The sequence below is a fragment of the Rissa tridactyla genome, chromosome 5 (genome assembly GCF_028500815.1).
Source record: "Rissa tridactyla isolate bRisTri1 chromosome 5, bRisTri1.patW.cur.20221130, whole genome shotgun sequence".
Classification (NCBI taxonomy): Eukaryota; Metazoa; Chordata; class Aves; order Charadriiformes; family Laridae; genus Rissa; species Rissa tridactyla.
This window is the reverse complement of record NC_071470.1, coordinates 72,811,695-72,826,481: the sequence shown is the minus strand read 5'-3', so window position 1 is coordinate 72,826,481 and position 14,787 is coordinate 72,811,695. Positions and strand designations below refer to the sequence as shown.

The 14,787-nt window shown below is 40.8% G+C and overlaps 1 protein-coding gene across 8 annotated transcripts in view; it reads left to right on the top strand.

The window, feature by feature from the left end:
- The window catches only part of ZNF827 (zinc finger protein 827), a 110,209-nt gene that overhangs the window by 89,114 nt on the left and 6,308 nt on the right, over positions 1-14,787 (top strand). For all 8 annotated transcript variants that reach the window (XR_008466826.1, XR_008466825.1, XM_054204200.1 and 5 more), the window contains exons 9-12: positions 8,119-8,256; positions 9,786-9,957; positions 11,475-11,641; positions 14,574-14,765. Coding sequence is in view for 6 of the 8 variants with exons in the window: in XM_054204200.1 (XP_054060175.1) it covers positions 8,119-8,256; positions 9,786-9,957; positions 11,475-11,641; positions 14,574-14,765 (669 nt within the window). In the remaining 2 variants the exon portion in view is untranslated. The remainder of the gene's footprint in view (positions 1-8,118; positions 8,257-9,785; positions 9,958-11,474; positions 11,642-14,573; positions 14,766-14,787) is intronic.

Sequence of the window (14,787 nt, the reverse complement as noted above, 5' to 3'; positions counted from 1 at the left end):
AATTGGCACGCTGACAAAACAAAAGAAAAAAAAGGAGAATTTGTGCATGCACTGTCCTAAATGTGCACAAATCTCTCCGATTTTTAAAAGTGTTTCTTAGGAAGTCTGTCTTAAGCAGAATTCTAGGAAATAAATTAAAAGAGTAGAAATCTATTGGCATTATGGAAATTAATTAATTATGGTTTAAAGATAACCATAGGAGCAAATTATACTTCCATAAGTTCATATGAATTCAATGTCGTAGCACCCAAAATAAACGTTACAAGCAGTGTAAATGGCTGAGCAAAATGCGAGGGACACCTGCTTGGGAGTGAATTAGAGAAAGCTTATGTAAATTCAGTATAGCACATCTTACACTTACCATAGAGATATTTTCAGGAAGATATTCTAGAATTATGTTGAAATAAAATATACCGTGCAAAGGTAACAGACAGAACATTATCAGTTTTTTCTCTGACAATATATGCAGAATTTAACTTTTATTTACAATAGCTATTATTTCTAAACAAGCTAAAAAAGTAAAGTTATGATGATGGAGCTTTTTGCTACCAAAAGGACTGATTGTTCTCTCGGCCAACAACGATCAGGTAAGCTTTTAAAAACGCTTTTGGGGGAGCGGATTTGTTAGTGCTTCCTATCCCTTTCTTGCAATGTCTCAACTCCCTCAGTGAAAAAAATAAACCAGTTTCCATCTGAGCCATATTGCCTTATTTCATCTCTAGTCATGAAACCAAAGTGACCTCCTTCCCTGTGATAACTGTGAATGATTGAGGAACTCCTGGAGCCTGTGCAACGAGCTACAGGGACTCTTCCATGACTACTACTTTTTGGCCAATAAATTCACAGCTCAGGGCTTTACCTTGCATATATCAGGAATTTTACATTGTTCCATTCTTTCTTATTGTATTACCACGAAGGCAATCCTGTTTATGCTTTATGCCAAAGCTGTACAGTGGATAATACAAGCTGCAGCTCCAGCCACCTTGCACAGAATTTACATCGACCGATTTAAGTTTTGAACTGGGGATTTTCTCTCTTGGTTGTTTCTTACGTTTTGAGCTTCATACAGATATTAAAAGCAAATCTCAAAGCTTTATAATGCAGATGAAGGTTATCATAAGCCTCACTGTTTACTCAGAAGTCTTCTGTTGTGTAAGTGAAGTTAAAATAGTTGTTAGTTTTGATGCAAAGGTAGAAGGTGGGGAGTGGCCTTGTGTTTTGAAGTCACTGTGTCCCTACCATGTCTTTGCCCTGACTCAGATTTTATTTTTCCCACCCTGCTTCTGACTGTCCATTTTTGAGCAACAGGCTCCGTCTTAGCAGTGAAGTGGGCTTCACTGTTTTCCCACGTGCCTCTGTGTTCATCTTTTATATGTTTCTATTCTTTTTGCAAACCCTGAGATCCTTATCACTTCTCAGTGACCTTTTCAAGTGTTGTTGCCCATCATTGCACATTTGGAGTACTTCTGTGCACAATACTAATGTTTCTTTTTACGGGTCAGGCAAGCCCTTTATTGAAATATTTCCAGCTTTCATGGTTGGTGTTTTTAGAAAGAGCAACTTTAAGCATCATGCTACTGATACATAAAATCACTTGCGTTCTATTTCCTTCCATATCAAGGATTTAAAATTATCATAAATTATCATCATTACTGCTTTTTACCATACTCCATAGTAATGTTAGATATTTGCAAACGCATTTGAGGAAAAAAAAAAAAAAGAGCATTAGTTGGTAAAGTTTATTTAGCAAGGAGACTGCTGCCTCTCTGCAGTTGTTCTGTCATTCAGACTATCTCATTATGTGCAGTTTTTTTCAGGACTTATAAACCAAAAAGTATGTCCCCCTCACAAGTGGAACTTGGGTTCTTTTATTTGCACAATAATTTTGTGTTAATTTTTATTTTTTATTACTAGAGTATTATTAAATCCATCCGAATAACTTCTGATACCTGACGCAGGCTGTGACTGAGAGCATGGCTACATAGACCCTTCCTGCGTTCGTGCTGCAAACACGCTGCCTCGGGCACAGGGCTCTGCTGCCAGCGCTAGATGCCTCCCAGGCTGGCGCAAGCTCATCTCCGGCCGGCCCACAACACACACAAGGGGTCTTGGGTTTGTCTGAACAGATGCCCCTGAATTGGTATGAGGGAGGCATTAAAAAAACCACCACAACAAAGGAGTCAGGCAAACCAGCTCGCAATTTCAGCTGAAGCTTGAATTTAAAAAAAAAAAAAAAAAAGAAGTTTTCTTACTTCTTTTTTTTTTTTTTTTGTGGGGAATATAGAAAATTTTTATGCCAAAAAAGCAGTTGCTTATCTCTGGCTGAGTCTGGCTGAGTCTGCTCACAGTAAAAGATACACCCTAAAATAAGACCAGACAGGTTGTTGTGATGCTGGCGGTGACAAATGAAGGCTGTGGGACTGATCAGGATCACAGATACCTTAGATAAGTTGCAAGACATATCGTACTCGGGAACTACAGTACCTGGCAGGATTCCACTGTTTATTTTAACTGACTTACTAGAAATAAGAATTCTGGTGCTACAAATAAAACCTTTGTGAAAGTAAGTTGGGAAGAGAGTAAGATATATAGTATTTGGAGCGCTGCAATTTCATATAGTCAATATATTTTTGAGCTTGTGAGCCTTTTGCAGGCTTTTGGCAAACAAGCTTGCAGCAGAACCTTAATTACATATTTCACAAAAGGAGTTCTCAATTTTTAAATACAGTGTGCTTGCCAGAGGTGACAGATGAACACCTAAGTGGAAGGCTCCAAAGCAATAAAATGCATCTTTGATGATGGGGACACTGCATAAAGTAGGAAGACATTATAATAACAGAGATGAATGCAGACAGAAGAAGGAAAGAAAATTTCTTTGACCAAATAAATGTTTTTAAAGCAGTGTTTGCATGATTGCCTGACCTGAATACCTTGTTTCTGAATAAATCATTTCTTGAACTTTTTGTCTCTTAGACATAACAAAATAGAAATAAACTTAAAAATGGAACGAGCTTTTGTGACATTCATATACAGCTGCATACAGTATATTTCCTTCTTGGGTATTTTAAAGATTGCAAAGGACAGGCTAGCAGCAATCCACTTCAGGCTGGTAGTAACCAGAAGTTATCTCATGACTGTTTAACATCCTAAATCTTTCAGAGCAAAGTGAGGTGCCTTGCTGTGGGACATCTGCACTACTGGTAGTGTTCATCCTCTTGCCACGAGCTCATAAAATCCTGGTCACTGTGCCCAGCACTGTCTCTTGGTCAGTTTATTCGTTTTCTGATTTGGTGCAATATTTTAGATGCGCTCTCCCATGGGAGCTTCCTTCTGCATCTCGTATTCTTCACATCAAGTTTTATCCCCTGGAGTATGAGGAGGGAGATACTGCACGCTTCTTTCCTCTTTTCTTGTATCAGCTATCATCTGCCTTTTCCCAGTTCACCTCCTGTTCGGAGTTTGGCCACCTTTCCCTCTGAGCTCTCTGCCTCACCCTGGCTGGCTGTTCTGTCACCAGATCCTCTAGACATCCAACTTGTTTTCTTCATCGTATTTGGCCTGCAAGCAGGACTGACTGAAAATAGTCCCACCACCACTCTCTATTTTCTCCCTTCACAGGATTTCTGTTCATTTCATTTTCAAAATTGCATACCTGCTTTCTTCTCGACCATCTGTGTGGTGTCAAACTGTCTGAATAACCCAGAGTATAAATATGACATACACTGAATGTGTAGAATGGAGAGGGAATAAATTTTGACCTTCCTTGTTAAGATTCATCAGCACCTCTCACTTCCACCTCTTTAAGGAATAATTATTGCAAAGAACAATCCATTTAATTTCTATCTGTAGGATTCCATGCGACCATAAGGATCTGCCCTTCTGGATTTTGTTGCTTCCAAGGTCTATGGAGGTGTGAAGATGGAACAGAGAAGTGAGTTATAGGATGTGAGAGCAGACAGTAAACCAGCAAAGGTTATAAACATGAATTTATCTTCTTTGGCACTTCAGCATAGTTTTTTGTTTGTTGTCTTAGTTTTGTCTTTTCCAGTTCAATAGTGGTTTCATTCTTCCTGTTATTAGTATAAAGATATAAAGGTAGGCATGGCATTAACAACAGATTAAGGCATAGTGTAGTATAAAACACTGTGAAGCAGTAATTGAAAAATACGTAAGCTAAGTAAAAGAAAATAAGTAATCAAAGTACCACATGCCAGAGTCCAAAGCCAGTCCCTGGGGAACTTTTTGTGCGTGACAGCTACTAGCAGTCACAAGGCTGATTTGGTGACTCCAGACTGTTAATTATGTATTCAGGCCACACTTTGTTCTCTTCTTCAGTTACGGCTTCAACTAGATACGGCTCTTTCAGCATTTCTTGAGAAAAGCCAGGCTAAAGGCTTTTCAGAAGGGGCGGTTAATGCACTCTCCAGGTTGACGTTACCAGTTTGAGGATAAGAGAGGAAAAATTCATCGCTAAAAGTGAAAACTGAAAATGCATACATGTAAAGAATTATGCCCAACAGCTTAGGAAAGGAGTAAATAGTAACTCTCTCAAGCTGCTGGGCTTTGTTTGCCAGAAATTAATCTGTTTGGAGAGGCGGGAGGAGGGACAGAACAGTATTTCTGCAGTTGATGTCCAGTTTATCCTCACCTCAGGGAAAATACAGATGGTGACGGTCCCGGCAGTTTCTAACCTCATCTTGGATGATCAGCTTTACACAGCTACTCATTATGAAGCCGACTTGGGGTTAGTAGGGAAATGATACCAGGTGGCGCAGAAGGGCAGGAAGGGTGTCCATAAAGATGTATTTCACTAAATTTCATTGAGAATTAAGTTTTAGCTTTACATTAAATTTTTAGCTCTTAAGACTTCTATGCAAAACGATTTCAAAAGAATTTTATTACTAGCCTGTAATATACTGAGTCTTAATCTTTCTATTACTTTTTAATGATGTACTGGAGAACTTGGAGGCCTTCCATTTTACGAAGCATATTTTGTTTTAAACTCCAAAACCCATATAGAAATGCAGTCTATTACTTAATAATTTCAATGTTATTCTATCATGTATGCTTTTCTAACATAGAAGTTCTGGAATTTGCTGTGGAGTATTCATTTAAAGCAGAAATCTCTATCAAGTACTTTTTTTTTTTTCTTTTCTTTAGCATAGAGATGTCATGGTGAAAGATGGATTTCTGTGGGACATCTCTCATAATGGTGATTTATTATTTAACATTAGCTGGTCTCAGTCCATCTTCTTCCTGGCCACTGCGTAAGGTATTCTTAAAGGATAACCACGCTAGTGGTAGAGTGCTTTGGGATACACGGAGAACGCTGTGCACAAACCGGTATTATGGTCTCAGAGTCACTGGACTTGTACTCACTTCACAGAAAACATCATTCCCCGGCATTAATTAGAGACAGAGCCCAAGGATTGCATGTGGATGTTGACTCACCTGATTCTTCAGGTCACTGGCGAGGTCAGTTGCTGGGTATGTTTTGGGAAGATTTCTGGACCACTGTGTGGACACAGAGCTCCAGTTTCCAGGCTGCAGACAAAGCTGCCCAGAGGGTAAGGTGGTGGGTGGAAGTAGGTGGTTTCCCTTGGAGCGGAGAAATCTTCCACAAAGTGCTGAGGCTCCGGTTGCAGCAGAGACCAACTCCGGTTTGCCACAAACAAGCTAGAGAAGCTTGCTGAATGGAAAAAGCACTTTGCTACAGAGCAAAGATTCAGTGGAAAGAGAAGAAAGAAGCACTGTAGTTAGGACTCCAGGAAGAAATCTTTAAAGTAAATAGAGGTACTTTCAAAACACCTCCAGTATCCTCTTTTGCATCAATGAAAAATGTGCAGCTGCTTTGTAAAGGACTAGCTTTCACCAGCTCGAGATCATCAGAAAGCTGATATTTTTCCAGCTTCCCATGAGCTTCCCAGAACTGATAGCTATAAATCCACCATAGGGAAGAGGATATTATATTTCTTCTTCTGAAAAGATAAAAGGGGGATGATGACTAATGCTGAAGTGAATTGTTAAGAGACTTATTTACTTAATTGAGCCTGTTTGTTTGGTATGTGTCCCAATTAAATCATTTTTGTTGTGACCATATTGAAGCAACCTACACCCTTGTGACCTTCGCTTATAATTATTACCATATTCCTCTTTTGAAGCACTGTTTTGATTATGTACTCAAAAAGCTCTGCTAAAATATCTGTAGCATTAGTACAGAGTCAGACTTTTCCATTGTTTTGAACTTAAGGATAGTAACAAAAAGAATCATTCTTTATTGAAGTTCTTGGAGGTTATGGGTCACTTAACAGCCCTTAGGGGCTGGAGGGGGGGTGTCTTCCTTTTTAATTTCACAAAATGACTATTTTGCATAGGCAGAACTTGTTCTCTAACTAGAAATTCTTTTAAGAAAAATGTGTTGTTGGGTGGTAGCACTCAGAGGCACCTCGAAATTCCTCTGGTGTGCTGAATATTGTAGGTGTTACAGGGTCAGAGGAGAAAGTAACATCAGCTGAAAAGGGGCTGGCAAGTATGACCAGCCCTGAACTTACTGAGATTGCTATGTGGAATCTCTGCCCCAAATGAGGCATTGTTTTTATTATTGCTTGAATTAACGACAGTGTTTGACAGCTCTTTGCCTAAACCCCGGTGGAGCCGTCTGGACACCTATCTGTGAAGGAGAGACTCTTTCAGACATGGCAGTCAAATTTGCGGTGGTAGGTGACTCTGTCAGTGAGGGGTTTCCTGTACAAGGGAGGTATTTGTTCCTCAGTGCTTCATTGGATTAAGATTTTGCTGGTTTGTGCCAACCTCCGCCATAGTAATTTACACTCAATAAGACGTTTTTGTACTCCTGTCCTCAGCTCCTCTCCTCCTGTTTACCTGAAAATCCCAGCCAAAAGGTTTTCCTCCATCACGGCGTGCACACATGCACCGGTGGAGCTAGTTTTTGGCAGCAACCCCCCAGGCAGTGTCGGTTTAGAGAAAGGTGCTCTGCATGTTGCATCTTTCATTCCAGTGGAAATAGAAGGTCTTTTACCAGAATTAAGTCTTAAACCAAGCCCCCTCACCACTGCCTATTGTATTTGGAAAGCTGCTAAGTACCCTTGTGGTTTTGTGCACCCCTTACAACAGCGGTCCCTTCTCCTCTTTACACAAGGCTTGCTGATATTGTTGCGCTTGAGCTAAGTAATATCACTGCTACCCCCAGTCTCTATCGGCTCTCTGCTCCCTTCTGTCCAGATCAAAACCGGCCATGCTTTTAACTTCTTGAAGCACGGCGTACCTTTTTTTCACTTCCTCATTCCCAGTCCTTTTCTCTCTGCTTCCTTACAGAGTGCCTTCATGTCTGTGTTTTATGCTCTGTGGAGTTTCTTTTTTGTATGGCAGAGTCTCTCTGTTCTTGAAACAATTAAAAACACTTCTTTAAAGATAATGGCTCACTCTGGGTCTCAGTTTTTCAGTGGATGACCTTCAAAGTTGCTGGGGATTTTGATGCCTGAGGACAGCAGGTGCTAGGTAGAGCGTACCCCAGATGCCACCCACTCACTGGAGTGCTGTGTCCTCTTGCTTTAACTGTTTGCCTGAGCAATCTTCTGTTCTCCTTCAATGTAAGACTGCTCATGTAGCAAAAAATCCTGCGTCAGTAGAAAAGAAAAGGTTTGGAAATCTTTCTTCAGCTGTGAATAATAATCCAGTGTAAAACAGACCACCATTTCAGACCAGGCCGCCTTCAAGCACCAGGCAAAGGTGGGCTATTGAAAAAGCCAAAGGAGTGGTCTCTCCACAAAAACAGAGTTAGAGGTTAATGCTTTGCCCTGCTCACTCTTGACTTTCTCTCTATACGTAATCTGGTTTAACTCTTTGAATATGTCTATGTCTAGAACCCTTTGACTAAGCGTTCTGCTTTAGAGTACGTATGAAAGATGCTGTATGAAATAGTAATTCCCTTTCCATCGCTGGGAGTTCCCTTTTTACATGAACTCATGTGCCAGATCACACAGCATGCAGCCGAGGTGTTGCATTTTATATGACACCTACAGGACTCTACTGAATGAAACCTGCACGTCTTCAGAGTTCTGAAAATATTACTTTCTGTTTATGTATTCTTTGGCATAGAAACAGAAAAGCTGGGGCTGGAGGTGGGAAATGGATTGCCATCTTGGAAATTTAACGACCAGCTCTTTCCCTGTGACGTGTGTGGAAAAGTGTTTGGTCGACAGCAGACTCTGTCCCGGCATCTCTCGCTACACACAGGTAAGCCGATGCTTCGTGCTTGGCTGTTAGAGCACTGAGGGAATCTGTGTGTTCGTCGTGGTTTGTTTAAGTGGAGGGGGAAGAAGGTAAGCAGAAGAGCGTGCGAGCCATCCTCAGCTCCTTGCACTTAGAGCAGAGCCAAGCGCAGAAACAGGAGAGAGTGTCAGAGCGGTATTCAGAGAATGAACTAACATTTTATTTCTTTAAAGCCTACTTGTAATTTATCTTTACAAAACGTGTAAATTCAAGTTTGTCCAGGTTCCAGTAGACCAGCCTGTAGATACCAGCTGGTTAACCAAGCCTGTTAATGGAGTTCTGAAAAGGCCCAGCCTTTCTTACAGTCGTCTGATGAGCTTTTTGAATGTCACTGAAGAGTAAAAGCTTTGGCCCTGGTGTTTCAGATCCGGTGAAACTGAAAGGATTTAATATCTGTCATTCATCTTTGCTCTCATGATCCAGTTCTGAGAGGAACGGCGGCTGTTCTACCCCATACCAACTTTCTTAAAGTGAATCAGCTTCCAATCAACTGAGACTGACCGAGTTTTTATATGGAAGATGCACCTTGTCAGCCTGCCGAGAGGCACTGCACTTGAAAGCAAGAATTTCTGATGCAGTGCAGAAAAATACTGTTGGTATAATGCCAGTTTATGTTGTACCATCTAGTAGAGCCATGCTGAAAAGGTTCAAACACTCTGTTCTGTGGCATCATGGGGTTTTCTTAGTCCTAAGCTGCTCTCTTGAATACCTTTCCCCTAACACTTGTAGCATTATATTTCAAATTTAGAGCAGCAGCTCCTCAAAGGGAAAGGTTGTAAAAGCTGATGTAATGTTTGGTTATTTTAATCAACTCTTTACAAAAGAAAGCCCGGCACATACAAAAAAAAAAGTGCTGCCAGGATTTAGAAATGTTTAATTTAAAACAAAATCATTTTTATTTTAAATTGTTTAAGTTGTGAAGCATCAGAAACTCACGAGGAATTTGTTTAATTTCTTCAACTGTTCTTTGAGTGAGCTTTCTTCATGAGTGTTCTGAACTGGCCTAATGATACAGCGTTCCCTTTCCTCCCCACCCTCAGATTTTAATACAAAATCATCAACCAGCAACTCTCCACCAGTGATCACATGGGCAACCTCAAGAATAACTGGACCCAAAAATCAAATAAAAGATGCTAGGTAAAGGAAGTAGTTGTAGATTATTGACCCGTTTCTCTACTGGCTCTGCTGCAGTTCTCATAGCAGCTGTTGCCCCAGTTTTCCAGTTTATAAAGTTTTGCATTATCTGACTACAAATGGTAGAGCAAGTTAAAAAAACTGGCCCTGAACAACTTCCAAATTAGTTGGTGGTTGGTTTTTTTCTGAGTAATTGCTGTGAACTCCTATAAGTTTCAAAAATGTGGAGCTTCCAAAGTACCTCGTTCTGAAAGCTGCTCGGAGAAACCCAAAGGAATGCATACTTGGTTATTGGCGGCTTTAAAAATAGCTTGCTTTGAAATGACGTACACATGTAAGGTTTTCTGTTTCTTTTTCAGAAGAGAGAAAATACAAATGCCACTTGTGCCCCTACGCTGCTAAGTGCCGTGCTAATCTGAACCAGCACCTGACCGTCCATTCTGTGAAGCTGGTGAGTACAGACACTGAGGACATTGTCAGCGCTGTCACTTCTGAAGGCAGCGATGGAAAGAAGCACCCTTATTACTACAGGTGAGGACCCAGACAAGGGCTGTGCACCAGACGCTGGAATCTGAATGTCTTATCTGCCTGCCAAGGACGTGCTGCAGGGCCACCCTTCTGGTGTTGCAGGGTGGAACTGCGATGAAAGTATTTGCCTTGCCCACATCTGACTCTAGGTTAAGCAGCAAAACCCAGCTGGCTGCCTCATGCTGTTTGACTTGGCTGCCCATCGGGAAAGACTCTGGGGTTTGGTGTGGGGTTGGTTTTTTGGCCTTTTTTTTTTTTTTTAAATGACTTTGTGAGGCAGATGGGCTCCTAGAAGTCTCTTTAACTAACTTTTTATGCAGTGTTCGTTTTAAGTTTTGTGTTTGGAAACATCCCATCGCGTACACGGATTCGTGGCAAATGTAAAGCCTTGTGCTTCCAGTTGCCTCTGACAGCTCCACTGTCAGAGGAGACAGACAAATCTATAAAATCAAATAGGAAAGCGTAATAAGAATTGTTATATTGATGTACACATTTCCACCATTTGCTAGAGGTATATACACTCACTGACCAACATGATGAAAGAAAGAAAACCTTTAGGAGAATTTGCCTGAAGAATTAAAGGGAATTACCCAGATAAACTGGATATTTGGACATTCTCCGTGTTGTATGCACTGTTGTGCCCTCTGCAAACTGTGATATGCAATCTAGTGGCCAAGCAGATTACTAAATCACTCTTACTTTTAGTCAAAGTGCCAAGAGCAGATTTAATTACAAAATCATAGAACTAAGAAATAAATGAGACCTGCTGGATTAGATTATCTAGTCCATCCCCCTGGGAAAGCAAAATAGTGCCCTAGAGCGTACACCTTTTTAAATGTTTTTGCTTTGTTTTAAATGTTAATGGCCTAATCAAAGCAAGAGGAGGACTCTGCAAAGAAAGTTAAATTAAAGGGTCCTTTCCATTGCCTCTCAATATCACTCTGTTTATGCATTGGCTGTGAAATCTGTATCCCTGCTAATTATTTGCATAGCTGACGACTGCTGCTTTCCAGTCAAGCATAAGAAATGTTTGAACCCAATTTTACTTGCTTACGCTGAAACTGCCAGGCAGTTTTGCACAAGATCCCAGTTTGGCATGGGAACCATTCCAGGGCTTGAAAATAACTCCTGGAGTGTGCAGCAAGCTCTCCGTTTGTCAGTGTATCAGCCATACTAAACATCTTGGCAAAGCTGCAATGCCTCTTATTGCCCAAAGGAATCAGCTAGGTGATGCGCAGCATCTGGAATCTGTAGTTTTTAATTAACTTTATGATTATTTAGCATCATTATAGCATGTACAGGATTGTTGCATTGTGCCTGCTCTTAATCACGTTGGCATGGCCATCAGTTCAAAGGCAGTTCAGCAGACAAAAGAATTTCGCAGTGAACATTCAACAGTGAGGAAGAAAGAAATCTGTGCAGTGAGCTTTTTTCCTTGCAAATTCAGGGAAAGGCAACATGCTTCTGCTTGTGGTTTGTTTTTTAATGTTTCTTACTCTTGAATTCCCTTCTGCCTGCAGCTGTCACGTGTGTGGGTTTGAGACGGAGATGAATGTCCAGTTTGTCAGTCATATGTCCCTCCATGTGGACAAAGAGCAGTGGATGTTCTCCATTTGCTGCACAGCATGCGATTTTGTCACTATGGAAGAGGCAGATATGAAGGCTCATGTCAACAGCAAGCACACAGGTGATGATCCCTCTCTCCCAGCTGCAGTGATCTCTCTCTTCCTTGCTTTTTAGGTGCAACCTTCACACTTCCCATTAGCACTCTGCTTTCACTGAAACGCTTGCTAATTAAGGCCTGATCTCTCAAAGTTGAAGTGAATTGGATTCCAGCCAGGCAAATAATCTGGTAGTGCAGATCAATTTTCAAGCTTAGTGAAATAAATGAAGCACTACTTAGCCCTCCTTCTTCCTATTCCCCTTATCCCCCAAATCCCTTCTCCTGTTGAAGTCAGCGTACTTTGTTTTTCTGACTGGTTTACTGTTTTATCAAAATCCTGGTTTGACTTCAGTGACGATAAGGTGACTTTGAGTGCTAATTGTGCATACCTGGCTGAAAGTTTGAAATACGCAATACGTTGAGCTTCGCTCTTCAGTGTGTTTGGCTCCGCAGTCTCTCAGTTTGGAATTTCACGCTGATGTTTAGTTGACACTGTGATCCAGCAATACCATAAATGTAACTTTATATTAAACAACAGAACAAGTCGTGTGTTCTCTCCCCGGTCCTGTTCACTTAATAGCCAAAGATAAGAGCAATAGCAGTTTTCAAACAAGCTCCATATGCTTAGTCCAACTAATGAAGTCTGGCATAATTTAAGAAGAAGAAAAATTAGAATTTTTTTAATTAATTTCTCTTCTCTTTTGCTGCCATAAACTACTAACAATTGTGTTGACAATACTGAACCTGAATTGCATCCAGCACAACTCTTCCCATTGCTAAATTGCTTTTCCTGTCCTACCAGGAATAAAATTGGGAAAACAGGGAGGGGTGGAGGAGGAGAAGAAGAATGCAGTTGTTTGTGCTCACAGATACATAAGTTAAGTGTAACTACAAAAATACAAACCACTGGAAAGCTCCCTAGGGATTTTACGCCAGCATAGCTCTCAGCACTACTCCCTGCTGTCTGAGGTGTTTGCATCCAACTCCACTTCATATACAGGAAGTCAAGGCAAATGATAAACGCCACTCATAGCCACGTGAAAAGCTTGCATCGGAGCTCAAAACTGAGCTACTGTTATCATCCTGTCGTGGCTAAAAGGTTGGAGCTGCTGCTTTTCTTTTAAAGAAAGACAAAAAACCCCCTTGTTCTTCCCTCGCCCTGTCAAACTGAGCCATTCAGCTGGCGATTCAGCCAAATGCTTACACATATGGCAAATACAGAGAGTAAAAAATAGAATGGATTTTCTGGGTCACTTGACTCCGGTCCCTTCTCCTGTGATGTTACCAACTCATAAAAGGCCTGTTTGTAAGGATGCTGGCATACGTCTTCAAACAAGTATAATTGTTTTAAACCGACTGCTTCTACAGACAGGCAGCTGCAGATTTTCCTGCATTAAAGAATAGGGATGTTTGTAGTATTTCCAGCGTGTGTCTTCCTGATAATCAGAATACACATACATTGTTCTTGTGCCAGAACTGTCCTTTATCTGAAACAGCAGTTCACCTCTTGCTCCCTCCACCTTTCTTCCCTTCTTCCACAGTATTTATTCCCTTAGTATATTTATGGAGAACAACCCTCTCCCCTCTAAATGTACATTGAGCCTTTTCTTATATGAAACACTGTTTTCTCACCGTACCAATCCCTCATTACATATGTTCTTGTTGGAACCCCTGCTCTCGACATATGCAATCACAGCTGTACATGGGGAAACGAAATAAGTAGTGGTGGCAGCGTAAAACAGCAGCAGCTACTGGGAATAGCTCACACAATAACATCCTGTGATCAGATTGCTTGAAGGCTCCCCCACACTGATTGCTCATATTCATCCCATGTTCTGCACAAATTCTTCTTTTGTTTTCCTTGACTGTTTCCAACTTAAGCACTCCTCATTTGTAGCAAAAATTCTTGTTACTGGCCCTTCAGGTCATAACCTTGTACTCGGTACGATTAAATTTCATTCCATTTCTATTACTCTGGTCCCCAAGGTCAGTGCATCTTTCTATATGATATCCCCGTCATCCTCCCTATTGACAGCTCGGGTCATCAGATTTCATTAGTGCATTCCTACATTTTTATCTTAAAGGTGCCCCTCATCGGTTTAAAGCTAGATGTTTGCAGAGTCCTTGATCGGGGAACTTTATCATATGAAGTTTTAGTAAAGTCTCTTTTTAACACAGCTCGGATTAAACCAACACATAGGCGGGAGGTAATAATTTGCCCATCCTTGCCTCGTTGGCTCACAGCAGTTCCCATACGAGAACTCTCGCTCTTGCTCATTTCTAGCGTGTGATAGGGTTTGGGATTTGAACTTCATACATTTATTGCACAGATAAGGAAACTCTGACAGGCTTCGGGTTTAGATCCAGTTAAATAATGTTTTTTTAAATTCATTATCTTCGAGGTCTTAATAAAAACAGATAAATCTCAAGACCATGCTGTTATCTCTTACCATCATTACTGAGGATGCTCCTCAGTACAATGAGTGAGATTATTCTCCTCTGCCCTTCCTCCCGGATTTAACCATTGGACCCACATAAATGGAAAGGTGGGGGAAGTTTAGCTGGGACCAGTAGGCACATTTGGTTTCCACACCCTAAACCTACAGAAGCTCTGTTTCCTTTCTAAGTGACAAGTTCTTCATTGGTTTTGAACTCTGAACTAATCAAAGTGTTTTCTTGGAATTTTTTCAGCTTTGTGATGAGGTAGAGTTGCATTCTTCTTCCCACTGCCATTATAGACAGACTCAATTCTAGGATAAACTGAGAGATGTACTGTTGTAAACACTAATAAAAAGGTGCAAGTATGATCTTAAAAGATCCATTAATTTCAGACTTATTTATAAGCACGTTTGAATTAACTTTAAATATAAATATTTTTCCTGAAATTTAAAACAGGATCATTGAGATTCCATCTAATCTGCTATACTAGTTATTGCTCTTTATTCCTGTTTTTCAGCTGAAGAGAGGAAGACACCCAGTGAATCTAACAGTCCTTCTTCATCTTCACTGTCAGCACTGAGCGACTCTGCCAACAGCAAAGAAGATGTGGATATAACCCCAAAAAACAAGGGTTCAAACAACCTGCTAGTCATTTCTGTAGTGCCTGGTAGTCAGACCTCAGTGAACACTGAAGAGAAGTCAGAGAAAGGTAAAACGCTGTTAAACAAATA